Here is an 18699-nt window from a genome sequence, read left to right as displayed (position 1 = left end):
TAACCTGCTCTGAATACTTTTTATTTTTTTGTTATCAAACAGGTAATATTAACACATATTACCACTTAAGGAATATTTAAAAAAATAAAGATTACAAAGTGTTATAATATGTCTGTTTTTTTCCTCCAAAGTTAAATATAGAAGTACCTTTATAGAACATGAAACTGCATAAAAAATGCAGGCTATCAGTATTAAAGGGTTTCAGTGGAGGAAGAGATATAATTTTTATCTAGAAGAGGATGCATTTGAGCCAGTATAGTAATTTAACAAATATAGGGGTGAGCAAAAGTTGATTTACAGTTGTGAATACATAAAACAGAAACATTCTTGTACAGAAACATGTGCATGAGAGGGGCACATCAATTGTCTAACACTGGCCAGGGCTGGAATATTTTGTTTTGTAAAATATGTTTTATAGAGTGTATTTCTTATTGTGAAGTAATTATTGCAATAATTTATGTGTTCTCTCTTTTTTTTTTTTAAATAGAATGAATCAAAAACTAATATTCCTAAAGGACTTGTATGCATGCATATAAGCATAATCAATGGACACAGACGCCAAGGGTGTGAGGGCATGAACGGGAGTGGGGTGGGGGGACAATGGGGGAATAAGAACATATATAATAGCTTAATCAATAAAAAAGAGCTTGGAAGGTGGCTGCTGACGGGAAGACAGGCTGCAAGATAGTGTGTGAGTGAAAGAACGGAAGGAGAGAGTGTGGACGTGTGGGGAGTGTCTATTAGGGACAGCTATATTCCAAGGGACTGTTGGGGACTGCCTGAGCAACCAGGCTCCCTTGACCAGGCAGCCCCTACTGCTGCTGAAATCTCTCCCGGAGCAGCCGCCTCTGCCGCAGAGACTGCGCCATCTTGAAGGCGAGAGTGGCTGTGATCAGATGCCTAGCCTTATCTTCAACCGGGAAGAACTCGGATACCTCCCAGGACCCTACAACCACGTTACCCAGGGACCAGCTATGAACCCAGGAACACCAGGTCTCAAGCAGCGTGAATATGCGGATGCGGACGAGCCCTGCACCTTCTCATGGAAAGGTCAAATATCACCTAGAGAAAGGTGAGGTCAGCGATCCAGGCTGGAGGGAGAAACGCGAGCAGCGGTATCCAGGGTTCAAAGGAAGTCTGCGCCTCACAAAATCAGTGGCAGTTGGGGTCAGCATAGCCCACGAATGTGGAAGAGGGTCCACAGGACTCCTGGCAGAAGGGAACTCTAGAAATCAACCCATAGCTGGTCTGGGCACAGAAAGACAGCCTGAAGTTCTACCAGTATACTGGCTGTGCAGTGCCAAGGAAAAAGGATGTGGTCAGAGACACGCGCAATGCTGGGGGAAAACGTCACGAGTCCACTGTCTCTGGCTTTTTTTTCTCTTTAAATCCTTGCTTTTGATTCCTAAGCCCAGTGCATAGGATCTCCCAATTAAAAACACTCTCAGACTGCAGGGAAAAGTTGTTTTTGTGGAACCTGGGGATCAGAGCGGGAAGAAATGATCAGAAAACCAGTCTGGGGCAGTCCATTCCCCCAACCCAGTATTAAGTGCAGCAGGGAAACAAAAACTAAATACTGGATAGAGAGGACTTCTGGCCCTGGATGTCAATACAGAAGCACTGCCACCCAGGGGTTGAATCACAAATTGACTCTTGTGTAAATACAACTAAAGGCAGGCTGAGAAACAAAGAAATACCGCCTGCTTTAAAACAGGATTGTGGCTTACGACACAGAGGAGCTCAATAATGGGAACTCAATAATGTCCTGACTACCTTACAGGAAACAGGCATGCCAAACAGAACAGTAGAGGAAGTGAATGACCTTCACATTTTTATTTTTTATCTGTTACTTAAGAAAGTAAATTTTTCTTTTTTTCTCACTTGATTTTACCTTTTTAATGATTATATTTTTATTTTTAAATAGTATTATTACTACTATTATCCTACCTTTTATTAAGTTTCATTTTATTTTTTCTTTATTTTATTTACTGTATTTTGGGATTAGTGTCCTACATTCTATTTTCATTTTTCCTTTAGCATCATTTTACTCTATCTCAACTTTACCTTTATGCCAACACTCTTACTCACTTTTCCCCTTTTGTTGTCCTGTTTCTCTTACCTTATTCCTGCTTTAGATTTTCCCTATTCTTTCTTTTACCCCCTGTCAAAAATTCATCCTAATTATATATCTAATTTCCACTCCCCTGCTCCAAGTACCTATACACTTCTCTCTTCTCTTTCTTCACTATCCAATTCTTTTTCTCTCTTCCCTTATTTTTTCTTTTCTGTTTTTGTTTTTGTTTTATTTTGCTGTATTTTGCTCTTCTTTCTCTCTGTCCTATTGTTGTTTGTTTTCATAGTTGATTAGTTTACTTTTTTTGTTTGTGTGATTGTTTCTTTTTTTAATTTTGCTTCTGTTTTTTCTCTTCTCGCTTGTTATTAGTTACTAGAGGCCCGGTGCACAAAAATTTGTGCACTCGGGGGGGAGGGCGGGTCCCTCAGCCCTGCCTGTGCCCTCTAGCAATCTGGGACCCCTCGGGAGATAACGACCTGCTGGCTTAGGCCTGCTCCTGGGTGGCAGAGGGCAGGCCCAATCCCTAGGTGCAGCCCCTGGTCGGGCTCAGAGCACGGCCGATTGGGGAATTGGGGCGCCGCCCCCTGTCATGCACAGAGCAGGGCGGATCGGGAGGTTGCGATGCCACCCTCAGTCATGCTCAGGGTAGGGCCGATTGGGGGGTTGGGGCACCACCCCCTGTCACACTCAAGGCAGGGTCGATGGGGAGGTTGCGGCGCCACCCCCTGTCATGCACAGAGCAGGGCCAATCGGGGTTGGGGCACTGCCCCCTGTCACGCACACAGCAGGGCCCATCAGGGGGGTTGGGGCTCCGTACCCTGTCACGCACAGAGCAGGGCCCATCAGGGGGTTGAGGAGCTCCTCCCTGTCACTCACAGAGTAGGGCTGATAGGGGAGTTGGGGCACCGTCCCCTGTCACACACAGAGCAGGACCGATCAGGGGTTTGGGGCGCCATCCTCTATCACCCACAGAGCAGGGCCAATCAGGGGGTTGGGTCGCCGCCACTGTCACACTCAGGGCAGAGCTGATGGGGAGGTTATGGCTCTACCCCGTCACACACAGAGCAGGGCTCGGTGGGGGGGGGGGGTGGAGTGGGGTTGGGGTGCCGCACCCTGTCACACACAGAGCCGCAGGGCGATCAGGGGGTTTGGGCGCTGCCCCTGTCAGCTGATCCTAGTCCTGGGAGGCCTCACGGCCCCGCTGATCCCGGTGCTGGGAGGCATATTACCCTTTTACTATATAGGATAGAGTCCTGGTGCATGGGTGGGGGCCGGCTGGTTTGCCCTGAAGGGTGTCCTGGATCAGGGTGGGGGTCCCCACTGGGGTGCCTGGCCAGCCTGGGTGAGGGGATGATGGCTGTTTGCAGCTGGTCACACCCCCTTCAGGGTGGGGGTCCCCACTGGGGTGCCTGGCCATTCTGGGTGAGGGGCTGAGGGCTGTTTTCAGGCTGGGGGTGACTGAAGCTCCCAACCGCTCCTTTTTTCCTTTTTTTTTTTTTTTTTTTTATTCTGGGCCAGCTTTAGCTTGAGGCTTGGCTCCAGCTCTTAGGCCTCCGCGCTGAAAGTAGGTTTCTGGCCTTTGCATACAATGTTGCGATTCTGCTGGCTGAAGTCTGGTGGTATTTGTTACAATGTTTCTTAAACTGCCAGCTCAGAGGCCTGCAGCCGCAGGCGGGAAACGCTGGAATCCTCCGTCACTGAGGCAAGCAAGCCTCATGTTAGTTTCAAGCTGCCTGGCTGCCGGCCACCATCTTGGTTGACAGTTAATTTGCATATCGCCCTGATTAGCCAATGAAAAGGGTAGCAGTCGTACGCCAATTACCATGTTTCTCTTTTATTAGTGTAGATTGTTTGTAGTTTGCATTCATCTCTGGGTGTTTGTTGTTCGCATTTTTTTTTAATTAGTTGTTTTATTGGAGTTTTCTCCCCACATAGTATTTTCCCCCTTCTTTTTTTATTCTCTTTCTTTTCTCTCTTGCTTTTTTCCATTTCTCAATATCATTTTTACACTCTTTTTTTTTATCCCCTAATTCTCTTTTCTCTGGTGGTCACCTTTATTTGGGGTTATTAGTATCATGAATACATTTGTGTTCAGTGCCTTATGTGTTGTGCCTGGTTGTGTTGTATTTTGTGCCTTTAAGTCAACACAGAAGAGAGAGCGCTACATAACCAGACACCCAGAGAGGAGAGATCATGGGGAGACAAAAACCAGCCCACATAAGAAAGAAAAGGTGGCATCACCAGAAAAGGAAGTAAGTGAAATGGAGGCAAGCAATATGTCAGAGAAAGAATTCAGAGAAATGGTCAAAAGGTCACTGAAAAGGATGGAAGACAAATTCAACAATATATGTAAGAACCAAGAGGAAATGAAGAAGAACCTAGAAGAAATGAAAAATGACATTACTGCAATAAAGAACTCAATAGAAAGCATCAACAGTAGACTAGAAGAAGCAGAGGACCGCATCAGTGAGCTAGAAGGCAAGGTAGGAAAAAATACCCAAGTAGAGCAGCATCTAGAAAAAAACTTAAAAAACAGGAGGAGAGCCTAAGGCAACCGTGGGCAAACTACGGCCCGTGGGCTGGATCCAGCCCGTTCGGCTGTTCTATCTGGCCTGCGGAGCCGAAAGAGCGGAGGGTTCTTTTGCTCTCCCCTCCGGTCCTTCACCAATGCATGAATGCAAACACGTTGCAGTGTTCACATGGCAACGTCGGGAAACATGGCCGCAGCTCCTTCTTCTGAGTCCAGTTTAAGAACCCATTGTGGCCCTCAAGTCAAAAAGTTTGCCCACCCCTGGCCTAAGGGAACTTTGGAACAACATGAAATGAAACAACGTTTGCATAATAGGGATGCCAGAAGGAGAGGAAACTGAGCAAGGTATAGAAAACCTGTTTGAAGAAATAATGACAGAAAACTTCCCTGATATCGTGAAGAAAAAACTGACACCAGTCCAAGAAGCTCACAGAGTCCCAAACAAAATGAACCCCAAAAGACCAATGCCAAGGTACATTATAATTAAATTGGCAAACACCAACGACAAAGTAAGAATCTAAAAAGTGGCCAGAGAGAGACAGAAAGTTACCTACAAAGGATCCCCCATCAGACTAGTGATTGATTTCTCAACAGAAACACATCAAGCCAGAAGGCAATGGAGTGAAATATACAAAATCATGCAAAGGAATTGTCTGAATCCAAGAATACTGTACCCAGCAAGGCTATCAATCAAAATTGAGGGTGAAATTCGGAGCTTCACAGACTAAAAAGGATTAAGGGAGTTTATTACCACCAAACCAGCAATGCAAGAAATGCTAAAGGGTCTGCTGTAAAAAGAACAAATAGGAAGGGGAGAAAGGACACAGGCATAAAGAATAAAAATGGCAACAAACAAGTACCTATCAATAATAACTTTAAATGTAAATGGAATAAATGCCCCAATAAAAAGACATAGAGTAGCTGAGTGGATAAGAAACCATGATCCATATATCTGCTGTCTACTGGAAACCCACCTCAGAACAAAGGACTCACACAGACTGATAGTGAAGGGATGGAAAAGGTTTTTCAGGTGAATGGAAATGAAAAAATAGCTGGGATAGTATTTCTTATATCCGACAAATTAGACCTCAAAGTGAAGGCCATAACAAGAGATAGGGAAGACCACTTCATAATACTAAAGGGAGCAATTCAACAAGAAGACATAACTCTGGGAAACATATGCACCCCATACAGGAGCACCCAAATACATAAAAAAACTTCTGAAGGATATCAATGGATAGATTGACAGCAATGCAGTCATAGTAGGGGACGTTAATACCCCACTAACACCATTGGACAAATCCTCTAAACAAGAAATCAGCAGAGAAATATCAATTCTAAATGACTCACTAGATCAGATGGAATTAATTGACATCTTCAGAGCATTTCACCCCAAAGCCACAGAATATGCATTCTTCTCTAGTGCACATGGGTCATTTTCAAAGATAGGCCATATATTGGGACACAGGCAAATTCAAGAAGATAGAAATCATACCAAGCATCTTCTCAGATCACAATGGCATAAAACTAGAAATCAACTATAATAATAATAATAATAATAATAATAATAATAATAATAATAATAAAAATCAAACACCTGGAGGCTGAATAGCATGCTATTAAACAATGATTAGTTTACCAAAGAAATCAAAGAAGAAATAAAAAGCATCATAGTAACAAATGACAATGAAAATGCAACAATTCAAAATCTGTTGTTCACAGTGAAAGCAGTCTTGAGAGGGAAGTTCATAGCTGTACAGGCCTACCTCAAAAAATAAGAAACAATGGCAATACATTATCTAACCCTACAACTCAAAGAGTTAGAAAGAGAGCAAAAAGAAAAGCCCAGCGTAAGCAGAAAGAAGGGAATAATAAAGATCAAATGACATGGAGACCAAAAAAATAATACAACAGATCAACAAAGTCAAGAGCTGCTTCTTTGAAAGGATAAACAAGATTGATGAACCTCTAACCAGGCTCACCAAGAAGCAAAGAGAGAGGACCCAAATAAACAAAATCAGAAATGAAAGAGGTGAAGTAACAACTGATCCCATAGAAATACAAACGATTATGAAAAAATACTATGAACAACTCTATTCCAACAAAATGGACAACCTAGATGAAATGGACATATTATTAGAAAAATACAAGCTCCCAAATCTCAACCAAGAAGAATAAAAAAACCTGAATAGGCTGATAACTACCAAAAAAATTGAAACAGCGATCAAAAATCTTCCAGCAAACAAAAGCCCTGGTCTGGACGGCTTTATAGAGGAGTTCTACCAAGCATTCAAAGAAGAATATAAACTTGTCCTCATACTATTCCAAAAAATTCAAGAGGAAGGCAGACTTCTAATCTTTTTCTATGAAGCCAGCATTACCCTAATCCCAAAACCAGATAAAAGCACCACAAAAAAAGAGAACTACAGGCCAATATCCTTGATGAATATGGAATGGATGCTAAAATCCTCAACAAAATTCTAGGAAATCAGATTCAGCAATACATTAGAAAGATCATACACTATGACCAACTGGGATTTATTCCAGGGATGCAAGGATGGTACAATATCCACAAATCAATAAATGGGATATATCACATAAACTGAGAGACAAAAATCACATAATCATATCAATGGATGCAGAGAAAACATTTGACAAAATCCAACACCCTTTCTTGATTAAAAACTCTCAGCAAAATGGGAATAGAGGGATCATACCTCAACATAATAAAAGCCTTATATGACAAGTATACAGTCAACATCATACTCAATGGGCAAAAACTAGAACCATTTCCCCTAAGAACAGGAACAAGACAGGGATGACTACTCTCACCTTTCCTGTTTGATATAGTTCTGGAAATGCTAGCCATAGCGATCAGACAAGAATAAGAACTAAAAGGCATCCAAATTGGAAAAGAAGTAAAACTGTTCTTATTCACAGGTGACATGATACTATACATAGAAAACCCCAAAGACTCCATGGAAAAACTACTGGACCTAATAAATGAATTTGGCAATGTAGCAGGACATAAAATTAACACCCAGAAATCTATGGCCTTTTTATATGCCAATAATGAACTCACAGAAAGAGAAATGAAAAAAATAATCCCATTTACCATTCCACCAAAAATATTAAGATACCTAGGAATAAATTTAACTAAGGATGTAAAAGACCTGTACTTGGAAAACTATAGGACATTGAAAAAAAAGATAGAGGAAAACATAAACAAATGGAAGAACATACCATGTTCATGGATTGTTAGAATCAACATCATTAAAATGTCCATACTACGTAAAGCAATCTATAGATTCAATGAAATACCTATTAAAAAGCAATGGCATATTTCAAAGGTCTAGAACAAACTCTCCCAAAAGTCGTCTGGAATAAAAAAAGACCCTCAATAGCCACAGCCATTCTGAGAAAGAAGAACAAAGTTGGAGGGATCGTAATACCACAAATCAAGCTATATTACCAAGCCATGATTCTCAAAAATGCCTGATACTGGCACAAGAACAGACATATAGACCAATGGAACAGAGTAGAGAACCCAGAAATTGACCCAAGCCATTATACTCAATTAATATTTGACAAAGGAGGCAAGAGCATACAATGGAGTCAAAACAGCCTTTTTAATAAATGGAGCTGGGAAATTTTGGTAGATACATGCAAAAAAATGAAACTAGATCACCAACTTACACCATATATAAAAAACAAACTCAAAATGGCTAAAGGACTTGAATGTAAGATGGGAAACCATAAAAATCCTACAAGACTCCATAGGCAGCAAAATTGCAGACATATGTCGTAGCAATATCTGTATAGACACAGATCCTAGGGCAAGAGAGACTAAGAAGAAAATAAACAAATGGGACCGCATCAAAATAAAAAGCTTCTGCACAGCAAAAGACACTATCACCAAAACAACAAGAAAGCCCACTGCATGGGAGAACATATTTGTCAATGTTATCTCCGATAAGGGTTTATTCTCCAACATTTACAGAGAACTCATATAGCTGAACAAAGAGAAGATAAACAATAAAATCAAAAAATGGGCAAAGAACCTAAAGAGACACTGTTCAAAAGAGGACATTCAGAAAGCCAAGAGACATATGAAACAATGCTCAAAGTCACTAATAATCCGAGAGATGCAAATCAAAACAGTGAGGTACCACCTCACACCTGTTAGAATGGCTATCATCAACAAATCAACAAATGACAACTGCTGGAGAGGATGTGGAGAAAAAGGAATGCTTCTTCACTGCTGGTAGGAATGCAAACTGGTGCAGCCATTGTGGAAAAACAGTTTGGTGGTTCCTCAAAAATTTAAAAATAGAACTGCCATTTGACCCAATAATACCACTTCTAGGAATATGTCCCAAGAAAACAGAAACACCAGTCAGAAAGGATATATGCACCCCTATGTTCATAGCAGCACAATTTACAATAGCTAAGATTTAGAAACAGCCTAAATGCCCATCAGCAGATGAGTGGATTAGAAAACTGTGGTACATCTACACAATGGTTTACTACACTGCTATGAAAAAGAAGGAATTCTTACCATTTGCAACAGCATGGATGGAACTGGAGAGCATTATGCTAAGTAAAATAATCCAGTTAGTGGAAGCAAATTATCACATGATCTCACTCATTTATAGATAATAAAGAACATTATAACCTGATGAACAAAAATATAGTTACAAAGGCAGAGAAGCATCGAACAGACTGTCAAATTACAGTGGGAAGGCCGGGAGGATTTGGGGGGAGGTAAGAGATCAACTGAAGGACTTGCATGCATGCATATAAGCACAACCAATGGACGCAAGACACTGGTACGGTGGGGTGAGGGCAAGTGCTGGCGGGTAGGGGAGGTTGGGAAAAGGTCAATGGGGAAAAAAGGGAGACATATGTACTACTATTTGTAATACTTTAAACAATAATATAAATAAACTCCTAATATTCCTAATACAGAGAACATAAAATAGTCTTAATTTAATTTAATTTTTACAATTTTTTACTTTCAAAATACCAATCAAATGACTAGCTTTGCTCTACAATTTTAAAAAAAGAATACTTAACCAGATATTTTAGACATTAAAAGTCTTTAGAGTTTAAAAGTATAACAAGACCTTCCTATTTATATGTAAAATAAAAAGTGGATGTGGTATTTTTAAACAGAAAAAATAATTTCTCATTAAAATTTATTTTGTTTTTATTTTTTTCTGGTCACTAGGAATGATATCGCAGCTTGCAGAAAAATATAGTCTTCCTTTAAGGACAAGTTTTAGCTCTGCTAGAGGATTTTTCATTCAGATGACTATAGATTGTGCAGCCCTACCCAATGATCAACTTCCTTCAGAGTTTATTAAGGTACGCTCTAGAGCTTGGTTAGGAGATTATTGTTTCTGACTTTTCAGGTTTTAGTTTACATATTTTCAGGCACTTCTTGAGTTTTACATGCCAAATTTACTAATGTTCTGTATATTGCCTCTCCTATTCCTACCTACCCATCTAATAGCTATAGTAATTTAAGAGTGATTTATGAGCATTTTTTTAAAAAGAGAAATACCAAGCAGTGCTTCCTACAGTTCTGGGAGCTTGGTAAAAAAGGAAAATGAAGAAAGATAGTCCAAAAGATATTTTTGATCAAAGAAATTTAGAAAATACTGTACCGTCTCATTTTAGGTAGTTCTGTAGTGCACATTTGCCTATTAAAGTTTTAAAAGGACTGAAGTAGAGAAATATACTTAATTTGTTTTAATCTAATATTGCCAAACTTTTGGACCAGGGAAATATTTTTTCCTATATACGTATTAACTCCTCCATAATATACCACTTTGGGAACATCTAACCTACTCTAGTCTTCGCTTTTCTGCTCCAAGGGAGTCCCTTTTGACAAAAACAAACCATTTAAATTTCAGGGCTTTAAAATATATACTGTATTACCAAGTAATGTGGATGGATGAAGTAAAGAATGGATTGAGACTTGGTAATGGGATTAGAGATTGAGTGACGTTCAGTTATGGGGCAAGGCCTAAAATAGGCATCAGAATCGGAGTGAGGACTACTAATATGTGTCCTGCATATTACTTGATAATAAGACTTTAAAATAAGCATTTCTATACAGTTGTTTTAAGACTTATTAAAAAAAAGTCATGTCAATGGACTAAGTTAAAAAATTCTGTTTCAACTTTAGATGTGATCTTTTCTCATTCACAAACATTATTTGGTACTTTCTCTGAGAAACTAACTGAAAAATTAAAATGACTAACCTAAATATCTGTATTTTTATTGTTTAAGATTTGTATGCTTTATTTCATAGGAGTGTACATCTATATTGACTTTTGTTCTTTAATTTCCTGACAGATCTCTAAAGTGAAAAATTCTTATAGCTTTACATCAGCAGATTTAATTAAAATGAATGAAAGATGCCAAGAGTCTTTGAGAGAAATCTATCATATGACTTATATGTAAGAGCATTTGAAATTTTTGAGTATTGAATTGAATTGCTTTCATTTGAGTCACTATAGTAAATTTCATTAATTTACTTTTTATCTGATTGCAAAATAAATGGTAAAGAAAGAACATTTTCTGGACAAACAAATTTTGTTACTGTGATCAGGATTAGTGAGTCTCACAGAAGCCTTAGGGCAAATCTGATTGCCAAATAACCTTATTACTACTGATACTCCACCATTATATAGAATTTGGCACATCCTGGCCTTATTTGGGGTTTTATTCAGTTTACTCTTTTCCTATGTTATATAACTTCCACTTTGCATGCTTTACTACTTATACAGCAACATCACAGAAGTGTCAGTCTCTTGCTTTTCATGAAACAATAGCAGTTTAGCTAGAAATAAGAAATAGGATGTTTAGAATTGGTGAGCTGAGATGATAAAGAGAATATTGGGCTTTCCAAACAATTTCAGGGCAGAGACCACAGAGGTTACATGATGCAGTATATTCTGGGAATATATTTTTCCTTGTAAGGAAAAAACTTTTATATTATGTCATAATTATGTTAACTCTACCACATAAAAGCTTAAATAATTATGCTGTTAAGGTGTATGTGTGTGTGTGAGAGAGAATATATGGGTGAGAGAAAATACATGACAGGTTTTGCGGAGAATTTAACATATACAAAAATCAAAATTATTAGCAGATAGGATATGTTGAAATATAGTGAACACTTAACCTATATAAAATATTTTTATTAATAAAAGTTTATTTCATTAAGATTTAATAAAAAGCAGTCATTTCAAAAACATGGTGCTCACACACAAGAAGATGGTTTCTTTGCTACTAAGTAGCTATGACCTTGAGCATGAGCTTCAATTTCCTCATGTCTATAATGAGAAAGACTTATCTTTAGTGTATAACTCAAATGTGAATGTTATTTTACCTGAGGCAATGAATTTAATATTGTTTTACAATTTCATAGTATGCCCCTCTTTAAAAAGAATGACTTATCTTACCAAATGTGTACTTTCAGGATAGTGTGCAAACTGCTTAGTGAAATTTATGAACATATTCATTGTTTATATAAATTGTCTGACACTGTGTCAATGCTGGATATGCTACTGTCATTTGCTCATGCCTGCACTCTTTCTGACTATGGTAAGTTATTTTCTTTGGAATAAGTATGTTGCATACTGAAATTTCTGTTCCATTCAAGCAATTTTATATAACAACTAGAGGCCCAATGCGCGAAATTTGTGCAAGAGTAGGCCTTCCTTCCCCCGGCTGCCACCACCAGCTTCTCTCTGGCATCTGGGACCCAGGTTTCCCTCACATCCCTGGCTTTGTCCAGAAGGTCGTAGGTCTAATTAGCATATTATGCTTTTATTATAGATTATGAACATTTTGCATTTTTACCTGAAATATAGTCTCTTGCTGATGGTCCTAGACTCGCTCAAAACAGAGCAAACGAAATTGCCCTTAAAATTTCTTTTAAATATAAGAAATTATTTACTGAGAAATTGACAAATCAGAAAGAAAAAAGTGCAAGAAATTTTAAAGGTTCCCTAAATAAGAAAGATTTCAGAGCTGTTTCCTTGGTGAAAATGATAATGACCCAAATTTATAAAGTTCCAGTTTGAAGACTCATTAAAAGCAGAGTGACTAATACTAATAGACATGAGAGAAATGACTCTCCAAAGTGAGCATTTTCTAAACTAGCTCCTTAGATGTGAGCTTCCCAGGATCAGGAATTATATCATTTATTTTTGTATAGGCCTTGAATATAAATGTTAAGTAATTTTCTAATGTTAAATGAATACTTGAAATTTCTTATTTAATTCACCAGCAATAACCATACTCCCATATACAAGTTTTCAGAACTAGTATGTGATAATTAAGGTTGAATAATTATGAACTTAACAACATTAATAACAAATTTTTTTCCTATAATTAGCAGTAACATTCCCAAAATGTTATGCTTATTTATTTCTATGATGAGAAATAAATATCTTATAAATATTTTTTCATATTTCCGTACTTTTATGGAAATATTAACTTTTCTAATAGTTATTTTATAGGCCCACATTTTTTAATCTTTTTATTTCCTTTTGGGTCAAGATTAGCTGTATTTCCTTAGGGATCAGCTAATCTTTATAGTAGTTTTCTTAACTATTAAGATACTTGATGCTGCTTCATTTTAATTTGAGAGGGACCATCTTGAATAATGAATTTTTGGTGTAAAAAAATATTTTGAAATAATTAAAAATATTTTTTCGAACCAACTTCACTGAATACTTTCAAGTTTATCCCTGTGGTTCATCTAGAGCAGCGGTTCTCAACCTGTGGGTCGCGACCCCTTTGGGGGTTGAACGACCCTTTCACAGGGGTCGCCTGAGACCATCGGAAAACATATAATTACATATTGTTTTTGTAATTAATCACTATGCTTTAATTATGTTCAATTTGTAACAATGAAAATATATCCTGCATATCAGATATTTACATTACGATTCATAACAGTAGCAAAATTATAGTTATGAAGTAGCAACGAAAATAATTTTATGGTTGGGGGTCACCACAACATGAGGAACTGTATTAAAGGGTCGCGGCATTAGGAAGGTTGAGAACCACTGATCTAGAGGAATGTAACATTTTATATCTCTCTGACCTTCTTCCTTCTCCCTTTACCACAAAAAGTTTCTATAAATTAACATATTTTGTGTATGTTTTCTTTAGCCTTTGAGATTTCATTTTAGATACATATTTTATAAGGGTTTAGACATAAAATTATTTTTATATTTGGTTTTACTCTATATTTATACCTCATTTGAAAAACTAAGTATGCCAGATTTGAAATAATGCTTAAGGTGGGGATTTAGTAATGTACAATTTTGTAGTACCAGTAATTGATTGTTATTTTAAAACTACTATCTGACTAGTTGATTCTTCTTAATATATACAAATCTGAATATGTCATGAACTCTTTTGGAGCCCAGGATGATAGGAAACTAAATCCTAGAGCTCCCTGGAAGTGAGTAAAAGTGATGGTATTTAGAGTGTGTCAGTTATAATTCAGATGGATATATATATTTGGAATAAAATAATACCTTACTGTTCAGAATTGACCCTAGTAAAATCTGTAAGGTGTCATAGTATATGCTTATCACATAATTTTAAAATATAAATATAGACTATTCTTTCAAAAACTATTCTATTTTTTTTTCTTTAGTTCGGCCAGAGTTTACTGATACTTTAGCAATCAAACAAGGATGGCATCCCATTCTTGAAAGAATATCTGTGGAAAAACCTGTTGCCAACAATACCTATATTACAGAAGGGAGTAATTTTTTGATAATTACTGGACCAAATATGAGTGGGAAATCCACATATTTAAAACAGATTGCACTTTGTCAGATCATGGCCCAGATTGGTAAGTTATGTCTTACTTTATAATTACCATTTCTTCTTCCCATTTTCAATATTTTGTGCCTGATATTTTAGATCCAGGTGCCTAATTAACCCAAGAACAGTTTGGAGTAGACTTTCTTACCTAAAAGATTATGTAGTAGTGTCCATTATGTAGACCATAACTTTTAGGATTTGGTATTTATTAAAGTTCATCCAGTTTTGGATTGGATTATACTAAAAATTTTGTGGAATATAACAGAAGTAAAGACTTCCTTATTATAACTATTCATGTTGAATCAATTATTAATAAAATGAATAATCTAATTATTAAAAACAAACTTTGTTGTGAGAAAATGTAAAATAAGTAGGATAAGCTACTGCCTTTAATAACCCATATAAGATTTTTCCAAAGTTTTAACAGTGGTCAGATAAGCATTTCCCTTATTTAATTTAAGGGGTACCAATTGCTTGTCCACAACAATTAATACATTACACGTGTACACACATGCATATAAATGGCTGTCACTGGCCCAACATTGTCACATATTTCTTGGTATAGAGACACAGCTTTTCTTTAGTCTCTGAAAACTGGGTTTCCTTGGGATTATATGAATCAGAGATAGATGATTGGTTCTCAACCAGGGGTGATTTGGTTTCCCTTCCTCCTGTTATTTGGCAATATCTGGAGACATTTTTGGTTTCACAACTGAGGGGACTGTAGAGTCCAGGGATGCTGCTAAACATCCTACAATGTACAGGACATCTTCCCTCCCCACATCCCCTCCCCAAACACAAGAAAGATTTATCCAGCCCAAGATGTTAGTAGGTGCTGTGGTTGAGAAAACCTGGTCTAAAGTAATAATTATAAGGGCAATACAGCAATAATAATATTGATGATGCAGTGCAAATTTACCCTTACTGAGAAAGAAAATTGGAGATGAATGAATGAGGTAATGGTAAATATTTTATTGAGTTTATGATTTTAGTGGAATTAAAAGAACATCTTAACCAACTTCCCTTTCCTTATAAGAATACAGATTCATATGTAACATCACCCTACTTGAGCTTGAATAGTTATGAGAAGCTCCGTCCTTTAAAAAACAGACTATTCAATTGGACAACATTAATTGTTAGAGCATTAATTATATTGAATTAAAATTTGACTTACTATAGCTTCTAATCATTGGTCCTAATTCTTATCTTCTATGCATCACAGAATAGTCTTTCCTAATAATAACTAATCAAATATTTGAAGAAAATTATTGTACTTCTCTTATCACTGTCTATCTTAAACCTCTGAAATACCTAAAATGTATGTATGTGAGTGTATGTATACACACACACACACACACACACACACACACACACATACACTAGAGGCCCGGTGCACAAAAATTTGTGCACTCGGAGTTCCCTCAGCCCGGCCTTTGCCCTCTTGCAGTCTGGGACCCCTTGGAGGATGTCCACCTGCTGGCTTAGGCCCGCTCCCTGTGGATTGGGCCCAAGCCGACAGTCAGACATCCCTCTGGCAGCCTGGCAGCCCTCAGGGGATGTCCACTTACCAGCGGGGAGCAGACCTAAGCTGCAGTCAGACATCCTTAGCGCTGTTGAGGAGGCGGGAGAGACTCCCGCCAACACCGCTGTGCTGGCAGCCATCAGCCTGGCTTGTGGCTGAGCAGAGCTCCCCGTGTGGGAGTGCACTGACCACTAGGGAACAGCTCTTGCATTGAGCATCTGCCCTCTGGTGGTCATAGTGACCAGTCATTCCCAGTCGTTCTGCTGTTAGGGTCAACTTGCATATTACCTTTTATTATATAGGATAGAGGCCTGGTGCACGGATGGGGGCCGGCTGGTTTGCCCTGAAGGGTGTCCCGGATCAGGGTGGGGGTCCCGCTGGGGTGCCTGGCCAGCCTGGTTGAGGGGCTGATGGCTGTTTGCAGGCTGGCCAAGCCCCCCGGCAGCGGAAGCTCCCAGCCTCTTCTTTCTTTCTTTCTTTCTTTCTTTCTTTCTTTCTTTCTTTCTTTCTTTCTTTCTTTCTTTCCTTCTTTCTTTCTTTCTTTCTTTCTTTTTTTATTCTGGGATTTATTTACCTTCTATAATTGAAACTTTGTAGCCTTGAGTGGAGCTCAGAGCTGGCTAGGGCAGGCGGGAAGCTTGGCTTCCTCCATCGCCAAGGGCAACCCAAGCCTCCTGCTTGCTCCAGCTCCATGGCCACAGCTGGCTGAAAGCAGGTATCTGGGGTTTATTTATCTTCTATAATTGAAACTTTGTTGCCTTGAGTGGAGCTCAGAGCCGGCCGTGGCAGGCGGGAAGCTTGGCTTCCTGCTCGCTCCAGCTTCATGGTTGGGTTAATTTGCATGTAGTTGCTCTCATTGGCTGGTGGGCGTGGCTTAAGGCATAGTGAAGGTATGGTCAATTTGCATGGTTGTCTCTTATTAGTGTGTGTGTGTATATATGTATAAAATCTCATATGATCCAATAATAAAGAAACAGTAGGACTTGGAATGCATGGAAGTGAAGAGCATAGGCTTTGGAACTATACTTAGCTTATCAAGTTACTTAGTTATGTGATCTTAGACAAATTACTTAACCTCCTTAGTTTTCCTGTCTGTAAATGAAAATTATAATAATACTTCTGAGAATAGTTGTAAAGATTGATAATGGGTATACAGTGATATGGATTCAAGGAAGGAGAGAGAAGGAGACTTTTCAGGCAGAGGTAAAGAACATGTTATTAAGCATAGAAGCAAAAAATAAAAATAAAAATTAGCATGGTATTTCCAGGGAACTGTAAGGAGTCCAAAGCCTTTGTAGTTCCTTTGCTTTGTAGCAGGGAATAAAACTGGAAAGATATACAGGAAGGAGTCAGATCATGAGGGCCTTAGGAACTTAACTGAGGAGATTGAACTTTATCCAGAAATCTGTAGGGAGCTGTTGAAATTTAAGCAAGAGAATGGCATGATTGGATTTAACTTTTAGATGGATGACTCTGGTTGATGTATGATTAGATGAAAGCCAGACCAGAAGCAAAATATCAGCCAGGAGGTTTCTGTAATAATTTAGATTAAAAATATTGGGAGCCTTTTTGGTGGTGATAAGAGAGAGGAGAAAATATAAACATACATCATATATGCTGTATTCTGTATTTGGCACTTTCACATTTATTTTCCCATTTAATCCTTTTGATAATCCTATGAATTATGTTTAAGAAATCTGCTCTCTGAGGTACAATCATTGTAATTACTATTGTTATTATTAACTAAAGGCCCTGTGCATGAAATTCATGCATGGGGGGGGGGGTGTCTCTCAGCCGGACCTGCACTCTCTTCAATCTGGGAACCCTCGGACCTGCACTCTCACAATTGGGGACCTCTGGCTCCTAACTGCTCACCTGCCTGCCTGCCTGCCCTAACCACTCTGCCTGCCTGCCTGATTCCCCTAACTGCCCTCCCCTGCCGGCCTGATCACCCCTATTAACTCTTTTTTTTTAATCTTATCCCCTTCACACACAATTGTTTTTGACTTCCTTATTGGCTTCTCCCTCTCACACAATTTTTCTCTCTCCTTTGTGTAACACTTTTTCCTACTGACTCATCATTTATAAACTTTTCTTTCTTCCTTATTTCCTACTTCTGTTCCATCATCCTTCTTCCCATTTTTCTTTTACCCTCCCTTCCTCCCCACATTCCTTATTTCCTTTATCTTTACCCCCCCTACCACTCCCTTTCCTTCCTTCCCACCTTAATGTTTTTCTTCACTTCCTCCCTCAGACCTGCTTTGCTCCGTCTCCCATTTCTTCCTTCTTCCCATTCTCCTTTTAAGCTCTACTGACTCCCCTTTAAAACTTTTCTTCCCTGCCTCTTTCTCTCTCATCCTACTTTTCCCATATGTTCTTCTCTACTTACTTCCACTGTTTTAATATTTATCTATCTATCTATCTACCTACCTACCTACCTATCTATCTATTTACCTACCTACCTAATTATTCACTATCATTTATCTTTTTTCTTCTCTGACTCCTACTTTTAAAATCTGTCCCTAGTACACAACTATACTTGATTTTCATTATACCTCCTACAGTTCACTCATACATCCTCTTTCCTTCTTTAACTCTGCTCTCTCCTGACTCCTTTATAAAGTTCTTCCCTCCCTCCTTCCTTTCTTAAAGTTTCCGTTCGGCTGGGGGGAGGGGGGGTTGGGGGGGTGTGTTAGCCCCCAGCCCAGGGCT

At 38.6% G+C, this 18699-nt stretch overlaps 1 protein-coding gene across 1 annotated transcript in view; it reads left to right on the top strand.

Moving 5' to 3' along the window:
* Nucleotides 1-18699, top strand: part of MSH4 (mutS homolog 4) — a gene marked incomplete at both ends in the record, with an annotated part of 85863 nt that overhangs the window by 40766 nt on the left and 26398 nt on the right. Inside the window, 4 exons of the mRNA XM_081086058.1 lie at nt 9835-9971; nt 10968-11071; nt 12097-12221; nt 14293-14493. Coding sequence (XP_080942184.1) covers nt 9835-9971; nt 10968-11071; nt 12097-12221; nt 14293-14493 — 567 coding nt within the window. The remainder of the gene's footprint in view (nt 1-9834; nt 9972-10967; nt 11072-12096; nt 12222-14292; nt 14494-18699) is intronic.

Source organism: Myotis nattereri (genome assembly GCF_964212035.1).
Source record: "Myotis nattereri genome assembly, chromosome: 3".
NCBI classification, from domain to species: domain Eukaryota; kingdom Metazoa; phylum Chordata; class Mammalia; order Chiroptera; family Vespertilionidae; genus Myotis; species Myotis nattereri.
This window is presented reverse-complemented; position numbering and strand designations above follow the sequence as displayed.